This window comes from Metarhizium robertsii (genome assembly GCF_000187425.2).
Source record: "Metarhizium robertsii ARSEF 23 chromosome Unknown MAA_Scf_1, whole genome shotgun sequence".
Lineage (NCBI taxonomy): Eukaryota > Fungi > Ascomycota > Sordariomycetes > Hypocreales > Clavicipitaceae > Metarhizium > Metarhizium robertsii.
The window spans coordinates 3,295,218-3,309,489 of record NW_011942149.1 but is presented as its reverse complement, the minus strand read 5'-3'; the positions used below and the strand labels follow the sequence as shown (position 1 = coordinate 3,309,489).

The 14,272-nt window shown below is 52.9% G+C and overlaps 3 protein-coding genes across 3 annotated transcripts; 1 reads left to right on the top strand and 2 right to left on the bottom strand.

Moving 5' to 3' along the window:
* Positions 1-4,290: 4,290 nt before the first annotated feature.
* On the bottom strand, positions 4,291-6,846 carry MAA_02487 (ATP-dependent RNA helicase dbp-2; the record flags this gene model as incomplete). Its single annotated transcript, XM_007820485.2, has 7 exons — positions 4,291-4,331; positions 4,394-4,540; positions 4,602-4,730; positions 5,229-5,336; positions 5,407-6,375; positions 6,434-6,576; positions 6,731-6,846. 7 exons carry the CDS (start codon positions 6,844-6,846, stop codon positions 4,291-4,293), a joined length of 1,653 nt encoding a protein of 550 aa, XP_007818676.2.
* Positions 6,847-7,820: 974 nt separating this feature from the next.
* On the bottom strand, positions 7,821-9,765 carry MAA_02488 (alternative NADH-dehydrogenase; the record flags this gene model as incomplete). The annotated part of the gene is made up of 3 exons (XM_007820486.2): positions 7,821-7,894; positions 7,995-9,299; positions 9,384-9,765. The coding sequence occupies 3 exons, from the start codon at positions 9,763-9,765 to the stop codon at positions 7,821-7,823; spliced, it is 1,761 nt and encodes a 586-aa protein (XP_007818677.2).
* Positions 9,766-12,069: 2,304 nt separating this feature from the next.
* On the top strand, positions 12,070-14,056 carry MAA_02489 (uncharacterized protein; the record flags this gene model as incomplete). Its single annotated transcript, XM_007820487.1, has 3 exons — positions 12,070-12,606; positions 12,713-13,139; positions 13,209-14,056. 3 exons carry the CDS (start codon positions 12,070-12,072, stop codon positions 14,054-14,056), a joined length of 1,812 nt encoding a protein of 603 aa, XP_007818678.1.
* Positions 14,057-14,272: the final 216 nt, after the last annotated feature.

Here is a 14,272-nt window from a genome sequence, read left to right as displayed (position 1 = left end):
TGTATGGGCCTGAGTACTTGCTGGCGTCGTCGGGCAGGGAACAGGCGGTGACGGGTAGTGGCGCCAATGGCTTCACGACGACTCCGTACTTCAGCTACTACGGTCTAGAGCCCGGGGAAATGAGCGTACAGCCTCGCAGTGGCAGGTGACGGACTCAGTCTGTTGGGGCCGGCACAGCGGGATCTAAATTCTAAATCCGAAGTTCCCAACATTGAACTTTGCAGCCGCATTCGGGCCTCTCCAGAGGGAGCCCTCGTACTCGGCACTCCGTGCTCGCACCCGAGCAAGATGTGTGTGTGTGCGTACACGGAACTAGGTATGCCGAGCACATGGCCGTCCGTTATCAATACATAGACACGCAGTCAAGTACCTTTGCGCCTTTGCGTCGTCGAGAGGGCTATTCATGATTCAGGAGCTGTGGCGCTCCCCAAGGGACGCGTCTCTACCACGTCGCGTGTGCCAGCCAGCAAGCATGCTCGGGAGACGTCGCCCGAAGGGATCGGATTTGCGGGTTTGCTGACCCAGGGCAGGATCAGGATTCATTTCACTTCATTATTATTATTATCGTTACCATTATCATTATCACCATCATCAGGCGTCTCCCTTCAACCTCCTCGAGGCAGCGGCCGTCGCATCGGATCCAGCAGTACTGCAAACTCCAAAGGTCCAACCGAGAAGAGCCAAGGCGTTTGAGCAGTGAGCAACGGGCAAGGCAGCGAGCAATGCCAACCCCCTCGCTCATGTCCGTCTGTCTTTTTACTCACAACACCCCTCCGTGCTCCGTGGGTGTGGCGAGCAATTGGGCGGCAGCGAACGCCCCCCTCCCTCCCCTGAGATCACCACCACTACCACCACCACCACCATCAAGACACCAGTCACCACCTCCAACTCCAACTCCCCTTCTTGCTGGAGCTTCATTGGTGCGCTGGCTACAGTGCTGCACAGAGGTGCGGAGTGTGTACTCCGTACGATATATGATATTGCGATGGACATTGTCACATTGTGAGCACCCACCTTTTACGCTTCCCAATCTCGTTCCATGACGGCAATGGTTTGCGAGATTCCAGAGGCCATGCACGCCAGAGGGTTACAACTGGATTACCACTGGGTTACCTACCTACCTCCAAATCCAATCTTCGTATGCCAAGGGGGAGGGGGCAAGGGCAGGCTCGAGTTGTCCAGGTATTCCAAAGCTTTCGCCAGGAGACGGGGGCAAAGGTGAAGAACCCAGCCCCCGGGGCCTTCATCAACACTGCCGAGCCATGGCTTCCGTGATCCGGACAACAAGGAACAGGCAATCAGCCAGTCCCAGCATATCCCAAGTCCTTCGTACAACTACGGTACTGGCCTCCACACACCACTCAGGGAGCGCCATGCTGAACCACGTCCCTGGGAACAGGCTTACGTACGTGCCTGTGATAACTAAGTATCACGGCACAGTCTGTCATCAAGCCCTCATTCAGCCATTTAGGCTTGTATTCTTCCACTTGCTGCCTATGACAGTATGGCTTCCCAGCGCTCATTTGCCTATCCGAAACTTTTCGGGATGGTTGCCGTCTCCGGCAACCCGCACATCCAGCCCAAGGCTGCCCATCCATTCCCGCCATTTAGCAATGCCAATTACTACCCTACTAACTACGACCTACTACTACCTGGGTACCTACCTGGTATCTGGTGAGGTACGGAGTACCTGTTCACTAATCTCGGGGCCACCGAACAGCCAGCCCTCTCTCACCTCTCCTGCGTTGTTGAATCTGAACTGTCCCCTGGCCACTTTCGAGCTCCCTCGAATTTTCTGACTGGAAGCCACCATCTCAGGCATGTAGAGAGCCTATTAGTGAAATCTCAGCTACTGTTAGATACACGAGCTCTGGGGGGATCGAGAAATCAAACATCCACAAAATACAGAGGAGCCCACCAGCCCCCTTTGGATGCGTTCGGATGAGATCAAAACGGTGGCGTTTCGCCTCTTGGGGTGTAGCAAATTGAGCATTCACATTGCACCGGCACCACGCACCGAAAGAGGCCTGGGACAACTTGAGCTTTGCCCACATCTCGTCGAGGTCAATGGTTGCCGGCGACCCCAGCTTTCTGTCGACATCTCGACACGTTCCTGGAGCAAACAACAGGATATAGTGTATAGAAGCAAGTACTGAGCAGCCAGCATTCTATTACGTGCTGACGATCAAGGTCAGGTGACAAGAGATGGCTTGAGATGAACTCGCCAAAACAATTCGGCAAGGCCACATTCAGACCCCCCCCATGAACATGTCTCGCAGTACCTTGTCTGCCTGCTTGCCAACCTGCTTACCTGCCTGCCGGCACACACACGTCTGGGGTTCTACCTTGGTTCAACGATGGGGAATCTGAGACACACGTCGTCGTGCTGAGCTGGAAAGTCGCGCCTGTTGTTATCGACACTGCCTGCCGTCTTTTCTGCTCCCTACTCCCGTCTTCGTGCTCCGTTGTTCAAGACAGTACACCGCGTGGCCCAAGGCTGCTCTCCATTCCAGGCCACGGCTCCCAGGCTCGCAACAATTTTACCGCTGGCTCTTGCAGGATTGCTGATCTCAATACTCTGACGTTGTCCACGCGTTGACAATGTCTCTGCTACATTGTTTATGGTCCGTGCCTGAGCGTCTACAACGAAAAAGAAGAACTTGCCTAGTTGATAATTTGGCAACCTTGTTCATCCCTCATCAAAAAGCACTTCATTCGTCAATCTCAGCAATAGCTGTCATCCAATATGCCTAACTCAACTCCGTATTACGCATCCAAGCTGCACTGGCACGAAATGTTACATGAAGATTGAAAAGGGAAGAAAAAAATCCGCCCCTCCGTCTCGTCCCGTGCCCACGAGCCGAGTCGCGTTGGGTTCTCCTCACGTCTTACTACATGCTTACAGGCCCTTGGCAGAGAGACCAGGATCGTATCTGGCCCAGGTTGCGGGTTTTTTTTTTCTCCCATTCATCCATCATTGCCAAGGCAGCTTTCTCCAAGACCGTCCCACCGGCATCCCCATGCGCCGAGATGACGGCGCAACATCATCAACTATTGATGCCGTACGACGGATATTCTACGGCCTGGTCCGCGTATCAAAAATCAAACTCTGGTTTTTGTATTTCCATAAAACAAAAAGAACCATAGCTGCCTAAGATGACAGCCAGATCACGGAATGAAGCGATTGTAGACACTCCAGGGCGCAAAACGATGAAGCCATGCAGTGTGTTGTTGGATGAGGCCCCAGGCATGCACACATAAACTTTGCCCTTTCTCGTCAGCGTGTTTTGTTATTTTTTTTTTTTAACTCCGCAAAACTGTAGTCAGAATCGCGCCCCCTCCCGGACACAGCGGCATGCGGATTTACCGAATGGAGCCCGAATCCCTTGGGCATGCAGAAGGCGAAGCAGGCGGCGAGAACCATTCAAACATGTCAAGGAGGCGAGCAAGCTTGCCCTGCGGTCCCCCCTTGTTTCATCAAGGCAGTGACAAGCGTCTCGGCCGCGACGCGACTTGCATAACCTGAAGCATGCCGACGAGCATACACGCAACCCGGCTGCTTGACGTCATTCCATGTGGCGAGCGTTGACGATATGGCCAGGAGCAAGCATGGTAAATCCTTGCCTTGGTTAATCCCTGATACAGAATATATTAATCACATGATATGCCGCAATATATGACAGCCCACACAAAAAGTCATCATATCACTAGTAAGATATATGTATATATAATATAGGTGGGCATCTTCACTGAGCCCGCAAATACATGATTTGGCGAACCTCTGCCTCGATTGTCAAAAATGCAAGCAACTTTTATAAACTACAAAATCATCTATCAACACAATCAGTGACAGGTTAGCATCCAACAACCACGACACTATTGCCTGCGCCGTGAAATTGGTCTGATGCTTTCCTGGCCAAATCGTCTATCGACATACATACATGCGCAGCCATAACCTAGTCCTCAGAGACAGTGGGTACGAGGGCAAAGGCGTCGTTAAAGAGGCCGCGCCTCTGCTCTGGACCAGGGCCCAGGCGGGTACTACTTGTCCAGCCCAACTCGGCAACCATGAGCAATAAGAAACAGACAAAAATGAATAGAATAACCTTGACGATTGTGCACCATCATCGCGCCGTGTCTAACTGCGAAATGGAGGGGGAAAAAACATCCTGTACCTTCTATCAAACGCCGTTACATGTACCATGTGCTTTTGAACTTCATATTCGAGAGGGTAATCTTGCCACTTTCAGCTCGCAAAGACCTGAGCCAACTTGTAGACGACAAGTCACCTTACCACCTTCGGTTTCCCAGGGGTTGGCTGTTGGCATTGGCTGAGACAAGACAGGTCAGCTCGTGGTGAAGTTTTCATGGCTTCAATGTCGTCGATACCCACCTCTACCACCGCCTCGTCCGCGCCCCCAGCCTCCATATCGATGGCCTCCTCCTCCGCCACCGAAGCGGGCCATTTCGGCAAGGCGAGGGTCAATCTTTTGCTTGGCCTCCTGCAAGACATTGACGAGCTCACGAGCCTGTTTCTGGTCTTGGATGAGGTTGTTAGCCTACGAGTAATGACCAGGAGGGATATAAAAACTCGGACTTACTGTCAGTGGTGAAGAACGTGATAGCCGTTCCCTTGGCACCAGCTCTGCCAGTACGGCCAATTCGGTGGATGTAGTCCTCCGAATTGTTGGGGTAGTCGTAGTTCAACACATGGGTGATGTTGCGAACATCTTATATCAATCAAGGTTAGCAGGCGAAGATGAGGGTGTGTATAGCAACGTTCCAGCGCAGTAATGCGTCAGGGATGGTTCAAGATTAAAGCCATCTTAACATTCACTCCTTGGAAAAACCAGGGCAATCCAATTGGGTGCGACAATGCCATTCATCCTTTTTGGGGAACTTGTGGATTCCGTCACCGGGTCCTCGGGTCAGGGAGCCTTGGGAGACAGCTTGAAGAAATCAAGAGATGCCAACTTCTACGCCAGTACCACGATAGAGAAAATGGGTACGCGGGCAGAAATACGAGTATAGCAAAGGCAAGGCTACACAGCGGATCAAGACTCCACGGTTGGAGAAACCAGGCGGACACGGTTTACATCAGGCACGCTCGCGCAATTAAGATATGGCCCCTAGACGTCAAGAGTAAAATACAGCAAAAGCGTTGCTGGAAGTTGCCAATGGGTAATAAGGCGAAGGTGGAAGGGTTGGACGGGGGTGATGATACTAACCAATACCACGTGAAGCTACATCTGTGGCCACCATGATGGGGCTCTTTCCGGTCTTGAACTGGTCGAGGACCCAGTCACGTTCGTTTTGCTGCTTGTCGCCATGGATAGCTACAGTGAAGGGCAGTTAGCAACCAACTGTCGTGAGATACGAACAATGCTTGATAGGATGGATACGTACACAGTGCTGGCCAACCATCTTGACGAAGGAATCGGGTGATGTCGTCGGCAACTCGCTTTGTTCCGACAAAGATGAGAATCTTGTTCTCTTTGTTTTCCATGACCTGCTCAAGGTGCTTGATCATGCGATCGCGCTTTTCCATGTCAGACACAACCTCGACAATCTGCGTGATTCTGTGGTTGGCAGACAAGTCCATGGAGCCGATGTTGACCTGAATAAAGTCGGTCTGGAAATCAGCAGCCATGGCTCGTACCTCCTTTGGCCACGTCGCGGAATACATGAGGGTCTGTCGGTCAGGTCGAATCTGCTCAATGATCTTTCGGATCTGGGGCTCGAAACCCATGTCAAGCATGCGATCAGCTTCATCGAGAACAAGATAAGTGACACGGCGCAAATTTGTTTTGCCAGCCTCCAGCATGTCGATCAAACGGCCAGGTGTGGCAATGCAGACCTCCACGCCTCGGGAGAGATCGCGAATCTGAGGACCTTTGGGGACGCCGCCGTAGACGCAGGTATTTCGGATGCGTGAGGAGCGACCAAACTTGGTGATTTCTTGCTGAATCTGGACAGCAAGTTCACGAGTCGGGGCTAGGACAAGGACAATAGGACCATCTCCAGGGGCCAAGAGAGGCTGGGCGTTGATGTGAACAATGGCGGGAAGACAGTAGGTCAGCGTCTTTCCTGATCCCGTTTCGGCAATACCAACAACGTCACGTCCAGAGAGAGCCATTGGCCAGCCCTGTGACTGAATGGCAGTGGGGGCAGGGAAGCCCTGGGCCTTGACTTCGTCCAAGACGTAGCGTGGAAACCCGGCCTCGTCAAAGGTCTCGACAGGCTTGGGCACATCTCTTCCTGCAATTGTCATTTGATGTTTGCGACGGAACGCGTCAACCTCTGCAGAGGATCTATTGGCGACTTCCGGGATCTCTTTGTAGAACGACTTTTCGAATTTAGGCAGCGTAGAGAGGTCTGTGAAATCGTTAATACTCTTGGAAGCATGGTCTTGTTCGAGAGGAGGAATACATACCCCAGTTTTGCTTCTGTAAACCGGCGCCGAGGTTGCTCATGCGATCGCCACCACCACCACCGTAGCCGCCATGGCCACCGCCATAACCGCCGCCGAAGCCGTTGCTATTACCGTGGGAGCCATTGCTGTAACCATTAGATCGTCTGAAACTGATTCGTTAGTAAGTTGTTCTTTCGAAATGCGGCGACGTGGCCAGCTGGGCATGTCGCGATTGCCGATGCACATGGAACAACTTCCAGTGCAGCGTGTTGACAATCGCTGGTTAATGCTCAGTCGCCTTCGAATGTCGAAACTCACCCTCCACCGTAGCCGCCGCCATATCCACTTCGATCTCCTCTGTCGCTTCTGTCGCGACCATAGCCTCCGTGACCACCACCGTACCCGCCACCGCGACCGCCACCGTAGTTGGACATGTTGGCGTCCTTTGTCGATTTGGGTCAGGGCTTGCAAGGCCGAAAGAGGTGAGGGTTATGGGAGCGAGATGTTGCGGTCCGTCAGTATTGAATCACAGAATTTCAAGTCCGATAAACGGATCTGTCGTGCAAGGCGATGGGGAGGAGTGAATGTCGAGAAAAGTGAGAGTTGCGGTTGCGTAGTGCAGAGTTTGAAAGAACAGAGTTTTGTTGGCCCGACTCGCGCCTGGACTTTTTTCCCTTCCGCCTCTGTCTGCCCTGCCAACTGCCAGGCCCCTTCCCATTTTTTTTTTGTTTCCCAGTCAGCCACTAGGCTACGCTAGTACAAAACTTGCCTCCACCAGAGTACTTGAGTGGGTCTTCGGACTTTCTGTCTCCTTTGTCGCCTTCTGCTTATGTAATGAGACAGATGTAAGCTACCCTACAACATCAACGAGCAGATTTTGACTTTGGCTTTTGATTTTGCATCTGGCAATTGGATACATTCGGAATTACACGTCTAATGTGCAGCTATCTTTTTTTTTTTTTTCTAAAGTGAGTGAGTCTTGTAGCTTTTGGCGCTGTGGCGTTGATGGGCTGATCCGCTGAAGCCTTGCATTGTTGCAAACCATTGGAATACGTTCCAAGACTTCTGATTACCTATCTAAGCATTCATCACATAAAGACTAGACAGATACCTACCTAGGTAGGTAGGAACCACACTTGAAAAAAACCCAGTGACATCATTATCGGGGCTATTTATCTGACGACCAGAATCCGGTGGACACCATGGCAGACGAGAATACTCATGTAGATTGAACAATGTCAAGTCAAGTCAAGTTAGAATTCCTCTAGTTTAAATACGAATGCACCCTTACTCTATTGTTAGACGTCCCAAGTAATTATCTATGATGTCTCATTCCCGATCTGTAATAATCGTGTGGCCGCCACGTCCACAGCGCCTGTGTACAAACTCGCCAGTTTCATTGTCCCGTCTACTCTCGTGACACATCACGGCCGAATGCCTTGGACTTGAGCCAATCCAGAATGACCAAGACTCGATTGCGGGCTGTTTGGTAGTCGGTTAGTTCCCGGCGCTTGAGGAAAAGAGGCGGAAGGGGGCCACCAAGGTGAAAACTGCAATAATCAAAGCCAGGGATATAACTCACTGCTAAAGCACATGGAGAGGTAAGCGCTGCGCCAGAAAAGATAGGTCAAGCTGCCACCGGTGGCCAAATTCCCGTTCCACCAGCTGACATCGGCAACAGCCTTCTCACTACCAATGTAGGCCAAGCTACCCTGATGACTGTATCTGAAGGGTTTAATATCCTTGATCCTGCGCAGTTGCTTCTCCAGACTCTCAATCTCGTGTGCGGCCTCGGCCGAGTTACCAGCCTGCAGATTCATCTTGCTACTCAGCTCCTGAATGCGAGACTCGTGATTTTCAGTCTTGGCCATGTTGTTGAACAGCCGGCCGAGGAAGTTGCCTTCCTGAGATGCGACCTGTGCAGTGGGAGCATACCCAGCGACGGCGCAGTCACCAATGGCCCAGATATCACGGGTGCCCTGCACAACCAGGTACTCGTTGACGGCCAAGCCACGGCGTGAATCTTTCTGGGCAGGGATCTTGGTTATCAGGTCCTTGACGATTGGCCGCACGGCGTTGCCAGTGGCCCAGACCAGAAGGCCGTAAGGGATGACAACGCGCTCCTTGCCACCGTCAGGGCGACTGACTTCGGCCTCGACTGTGGTATCCGTGACCCTCTTGACCATGGTCTTTGTCTTGATGTCAATCTTTTCCTCACGGAACGTGTTCTCGGTGTAATCAATGAGCTGCTTGGAGAAGGAGGGAAGGACATTGGGGAGGGCTTCGATCAGGGTGACCTTGAAGCGAGGGCTGATTTCAGGAACGAGTTTCTTGATGTCCTCCTCGAAGAAGTCCTGGAGCTCGCCGGCAAACTCAACACCAGTGGGCCCGCCGCCGACAACAACCATGTGCATCAGCCTATCAATCTCGTCGCTGGTCTGTCCCTTGAAGGCGGCAGTCTCGACGCAGTCCATAATTTTCTTGCGGATCTGCTGGGCATCGCCAATTTCCTTGAGGAAACAGCTATGTTCTCGCACACCGGGAATGCCAAAGGTTGCGTTCTCAGCACCGACGCCAATGACGAGCATGTCGTAAGGAATCTCGGTCTCGGAGGTGGCCCCCTGGATTTCCGAATTGTCGACAATCTTGATGACTTTTCGATCGGGGTCGATGGACGAGGCTTCCGCCTCATAAAACTTGACTGCTGCTTTTTTGTGTCGTAGAATGGTTCGGACAGGCTCCATGATGGACCTGTGCTCGATGGTGCCGGTCGTGCATGACGGCAGGAGGGGGGTGAACAAGAAATAGTTTCGAGGAGACACGACGACGACGTTGTAATTCTCGGTATCCAACTTCTTGAGCAAGGCGACAGACCCCCAGCCAGTACCTGAGAAGGGACCAAGGTTAGTAACAGTGTACGAGGTATACTAGTCATGTAGCAGTTGCAGAGCTGGACTCCGATTTCGCTCACCTAGAATGACCAGCGTCTTCTTGGTCGGATCCGGCTCGAACTGGGGTTCTGGATGGCGATCCTGGTAGACGATGTAGCAGGTGTAGCCTACAAGGCCAACGGCGGAGAGATAGGTGATTCTCCATGCCCACCTGAAGGTCCTGCGCAGTCTGCCGGGCTTGGGCTTGGGCTTGGGGGCTTCGTCGGCATAAGCTCTGCGGAATGCGACCCTGCCAGTCGCGGCGAGCCTCATGGCGACGGTCGGCCTCGCGGCTGACCGCAGAGCATGGCGTCCGGTCGCCGCAGAGTAGGCCGTAGAGTAGGCTCTGGATCCGACGCGGGTTGGCAATGCCAATTGACTTGCTCGACCGAGGGCGGCCAGAGCTCGGGGGGTGGAAGGCATTGCGCCGGAGCTCCGGAGTGCCGTCTGCACAGAGACTCAATTGCGCCGGCAAGCAGCAAAGACGGAAGCAATGGGTGGTGACGTGCCGCCGGAGAGGGAGGGAGGACGAGGTGGCAGAGAGTACGTGTTGCAGCTCGAGGTGAACTTGGCGTCTGAGAGAGAGAGAAAGCTGTTTGTCTGGGCTTGGCGGTTTGGCGCTTTTTTTTTCTCTCTTTCTCTATGAATGACTCTGTCCTTTTTCCTTGGCGCGTGCGGCCCGTTCTTCGCAGTGACTGACAGCGTCAACGACAGCGCCAGAGCCTTGTGCTCTTTGAGCCCTGGGCTCCACGTCCCTTCTTTTCTTGTTTTTCATTGGGCGAAAGCGCCAACTTTGGGTCTTGGGCTGTCCCACCGGCCCTCGGCCGCTTTTTTCGGTAGTAATTTATTTTATTAACGCAGAAAATCTTTGCAAAGACGCCGCTTACACAAGCAATGCCGGGTGTCTGGTAACGTCATTTGTAGACACTCGGCGGTCTGGACTCGGGAGACGCCGCCGCGGACACCTTGACCACGATGCACGACTCTTCATGAGTCTCCAGCAATTCATCTCAGTCTTGATGGTCTGTCTGGAGCCTCCAGTGCTGCCCGTGTTGCCGCCGTCCCATCTTGGCCCCTGGTTCCGACATCAGCCGATATCCGCGAATCTGACGACAGTCACGACGCCTATTACTAGTACAACATCAAAGCAAGAAGCGCCATGTTCGGTTCTTCCCGCCGTTGCCTGTCGCTGCGTCACGGGAGCCGCAGCTTGGCCTCGATGGCTTTCTCGCTGCTCTCTTGCCGAGGCTCCAGCTTCTCCCGACAGACATATATACTAATGTACCTAGGCATATGGGTTGATGGGGTCTAGCAACAAACACACTCGATGGCTGATGCCATGTGGCATACATATGTACGTCGAGGCAAACACACGCCGACATGTTCCTGCGGCAGTTAATGCTGGCTGTTGTTTTCTGGGGTGATTCCTTGGGCTCTGATTTGTCCGGCTCCCCAACCAACCCCAACCATAATCACATGTCTGTTGCCTCTCTCCCATCATGTTATTGTCGGAACTGATTCGTCGTTTCTCCTGCCGATACGGAGTAGAAGAATCTCGATATTGCCGGCGATCCTCCCGGCCGTGACAGCCCTGTCAAGAGATTGAAGAACCATTGGCGCGGAGCAAAGCTGCCCGATGCTTGAGTGAACAGCTTCACCAGCTTTGTCGTGGGACACCCAGGTGTACCATGATGCCGTCACAGATGAGCAATTCAAGGCACCCCAAAGGCCCTGCGGCATCACTCTCTCCGTCTTGGAGTCTTTGCCCGTGGTTCTGCCGGGACCGGGACCGGGACCGTGACCGTCATCTGAAACCAGCCGTGGTCAAATCTGCGACATGACGAGCAAAACCTTTGTCGCAGAACGAGCCCCAACGCTACGCACCATTGCCTCCCCAGTCTCCCCGGCTCCACATTTGTAGTCTGGTGCTACACATGCATGTACATACACAAGTACATACTTTATGTACACACAGTATGCAAGTTACATAAATCGAAAGCCCATACGCAGGGGCAGTCGTGACGCCTCAACGATCCCAATGTGGTATCGCCAGCGACACGGGTAGATGACCGTCTTGCCGCGCAACCACGGACCTCTTTTCCCACGACACGCTCGCCAAAACGCCAGACAGGCTAGCTGTCTGAGGTCTCTGACCAACGGCTCTCACCACCCACTACCTGCCAACCTGGCCGTCGCAGATAGCCATGCTCTACCGTTCCGGCAGCTTCTTTGCCTTGATTTCATGCTGCACCATGTTGGAGCCCCTTGACATGCCATCTATGGCACCACACCTCGGAACCACGCGCCGTCGACCGAACATGGAGGCCTCGACCTCGACCCAAAGACTGTTTTGTTTTGTCTTCTTCCTTCGCCCTCCCTTTTATTTTCTCCGAGTCCCTATATTCATTCACCTCTGGTCTTTGCAACTCCGTTGGCTATTTACCCTTTGGCCGCTGCCTTTTCGAACTGGCCGGGCTTCAACTGTGCATGGTGCACCGGACTGCCCTTCTTGCTACTTGATTTCCTGATCGGGGCTGGCCCTGTATCATTCTCATTCACTTACAAGTCTCGTCCGAGTCCGTGGCACTTTCTTCTTTGTCGACGTCGTTTTTCAACACCTCGTCTGTTTCTTCTAGCTTAGCCATGAACTTCACATATCGACTTCCTACCAAGCCTTAAAGGAGAATAATGCAAAGCAACTCGCACGACTTGTCTTGAGAAGCCATCATGGTATCGGTTGCGGAGAAAGACGGGCCTGCGTTGCAGGACAACAAGCCGCCAACTAAACTCCCTATGGACTTTCCCATCTGGACTCGGGCAGAAGATGATGAGAAGGACCGAAATGCCGGGTTATCAATACTACAGCGAAGAAGTAGAAAGTGGAACAGGGACCATGGCGTAGCACATGCCGCCGACCCTGCACAGCGGCCCAGCCGTCTTGACAGCAGAGGACTTTTCAAGGACATTGCTCAGCCGGTTGTGAGCGGTATATTCGATGCATTATCTCCTCAAGATGGGCCGCAGAGCAGCGACGATGAAAAAAGTCCCAAGTCCGAGGGCCTGAAGCAGCCTGCCCCGATTCAAACCCAACCTCTGCCTCGGTTACCAGCACTGAAGTCACCAGAGTCACCAAAATCACCCAAATCACCCAAATCACCCAAGTCGCCAACTTCACCGGCTAATCCAGCCCCTCCGCCTCCTCCGGCCTATCCAACTCCTTCTCCTCTTCCATCGCCGCCTCCCCCAGTTTCAAATCCAGGAAACGTGAGTCATCTTGATAACCCATTAACCAAGTGGATACAGAAACAGTAACCCGCCCTTTGCGCACGTTGATTACGATGCCGACTGTATGGCTGACTTTTGCTATCAGCCTAAACCCACAGAAGCCGTTGTCAATCCTATCCAGCCGCCTCCGGGAAACACGTGGCCAGACAGCAGCTACGGTCCAAGTATGGGATTCAGCACGTTGACTCCAAGTGCTTCAACAACTAGACGGACAACTACGACCAATGCGCCTCCGCCTTCACTTGCGCCGATTGTTACCATTCCCGTGCCATTGTCTACTGGCCCCAGAAAAGGTGTTAATCCTCTGCCAACGTTAGATGCGGTCTCGACATTTTCGATGTCAATGTCTCCGACGAGCCCCGCAAGCCCGGCGAGCCCGGCGAGCCCGACGAGCTCGTCTTCCGTGTACCCCACGCCAATCTCTGATTCAGGCAAGGCATATCACCCCGGTCATGACAAGGGCAATATCCATCCCAAAGTAGAAATGGCCCTTGTTGCCCTGGGCTCAATTGGTATGCTGAGAGCCTTCCCTTCCTCGGACCGGAAATCGGAGCTGGTTTGACTGATACATGAGAATGCAGGTTCATCAATCATTGTTGCGTTTATTGGGTGGTTGATTTGGCGGTGTCACAAACGCCGCCGGGCGATTGACAGTTCCAGGACCTGGAAACCACATTTCCCCAAAAACATGCCTACGGATAAACCAAAGCTGTTGGTAACGAATGCACTCGCTCGCATTCCCATTCTCAAAAACCGCATGGATGATCGCCGCCGCCGCTGGACAAACCTTGATCAAGCAGATCTCGGCCCGTTCAGTGAGAAGGCGTATGTGGCCCAGGCCCAGTCAATGGCGATACAACAGCCACCTCTCTCGGGCGTATCTGTTCAGACCGACTTTGTTAGAACCAGCACGCATGCCGATGTGCCTCAAAATGGGGCAACGTTACACGTGCCAAAGGTTTCCATATCATCCATTGAGCCTCAGGCTGGTAGTACTCTTCGATCTGGAGCTCAACTCCCAAACACTCGCATGAGCGACATTTCTTCCCTGTCATCCGGATTTGGCGATGGGCAATTCATGGTAGGTACCATGAGTAGCGGCACAAATTCTGCAAACAATACCGCCTCTGAGACTACAGTCAAGGCACCATTGCCCGTGGCAAGGCGAGAAAGCATCGGGGCTTTGAGCCAGCGGCGCGACACCGTGTATACCGAGGCAAGTGAGGATACGCCTGCCCGGTTTCGCAGTGTCAACTCATGGGTGAGGCAGCAGACGGGACGAGTAACGCGTGCGACGCAGCGCAATCAGGCATCCGATGCTCCACCCGTGCCTGCATTGCCGCCGGAGCAGGACTTTGATCTCATGATGCCTGATGGGGAGGAGCCTCGGCGGGCTGATTCTGTAACAGGATACGGTGTAGCTCGTTGATGATGATGATGTCGAACAAGAGAAATTATAGTATGACGTATTGTCCTTGGACAAAGAAAAAAATATATATCTCTATATATAATAGCAATGACACAATATTTAATTGAGAAAGCGTGGCACTGGGATGACAAACATGACCGTGAACACTCTTCTACGTCCTTTTTCTTTTTCTATGGCGACCCCTATTCGTGGCTGATTCTGCTGAGAGAATATACA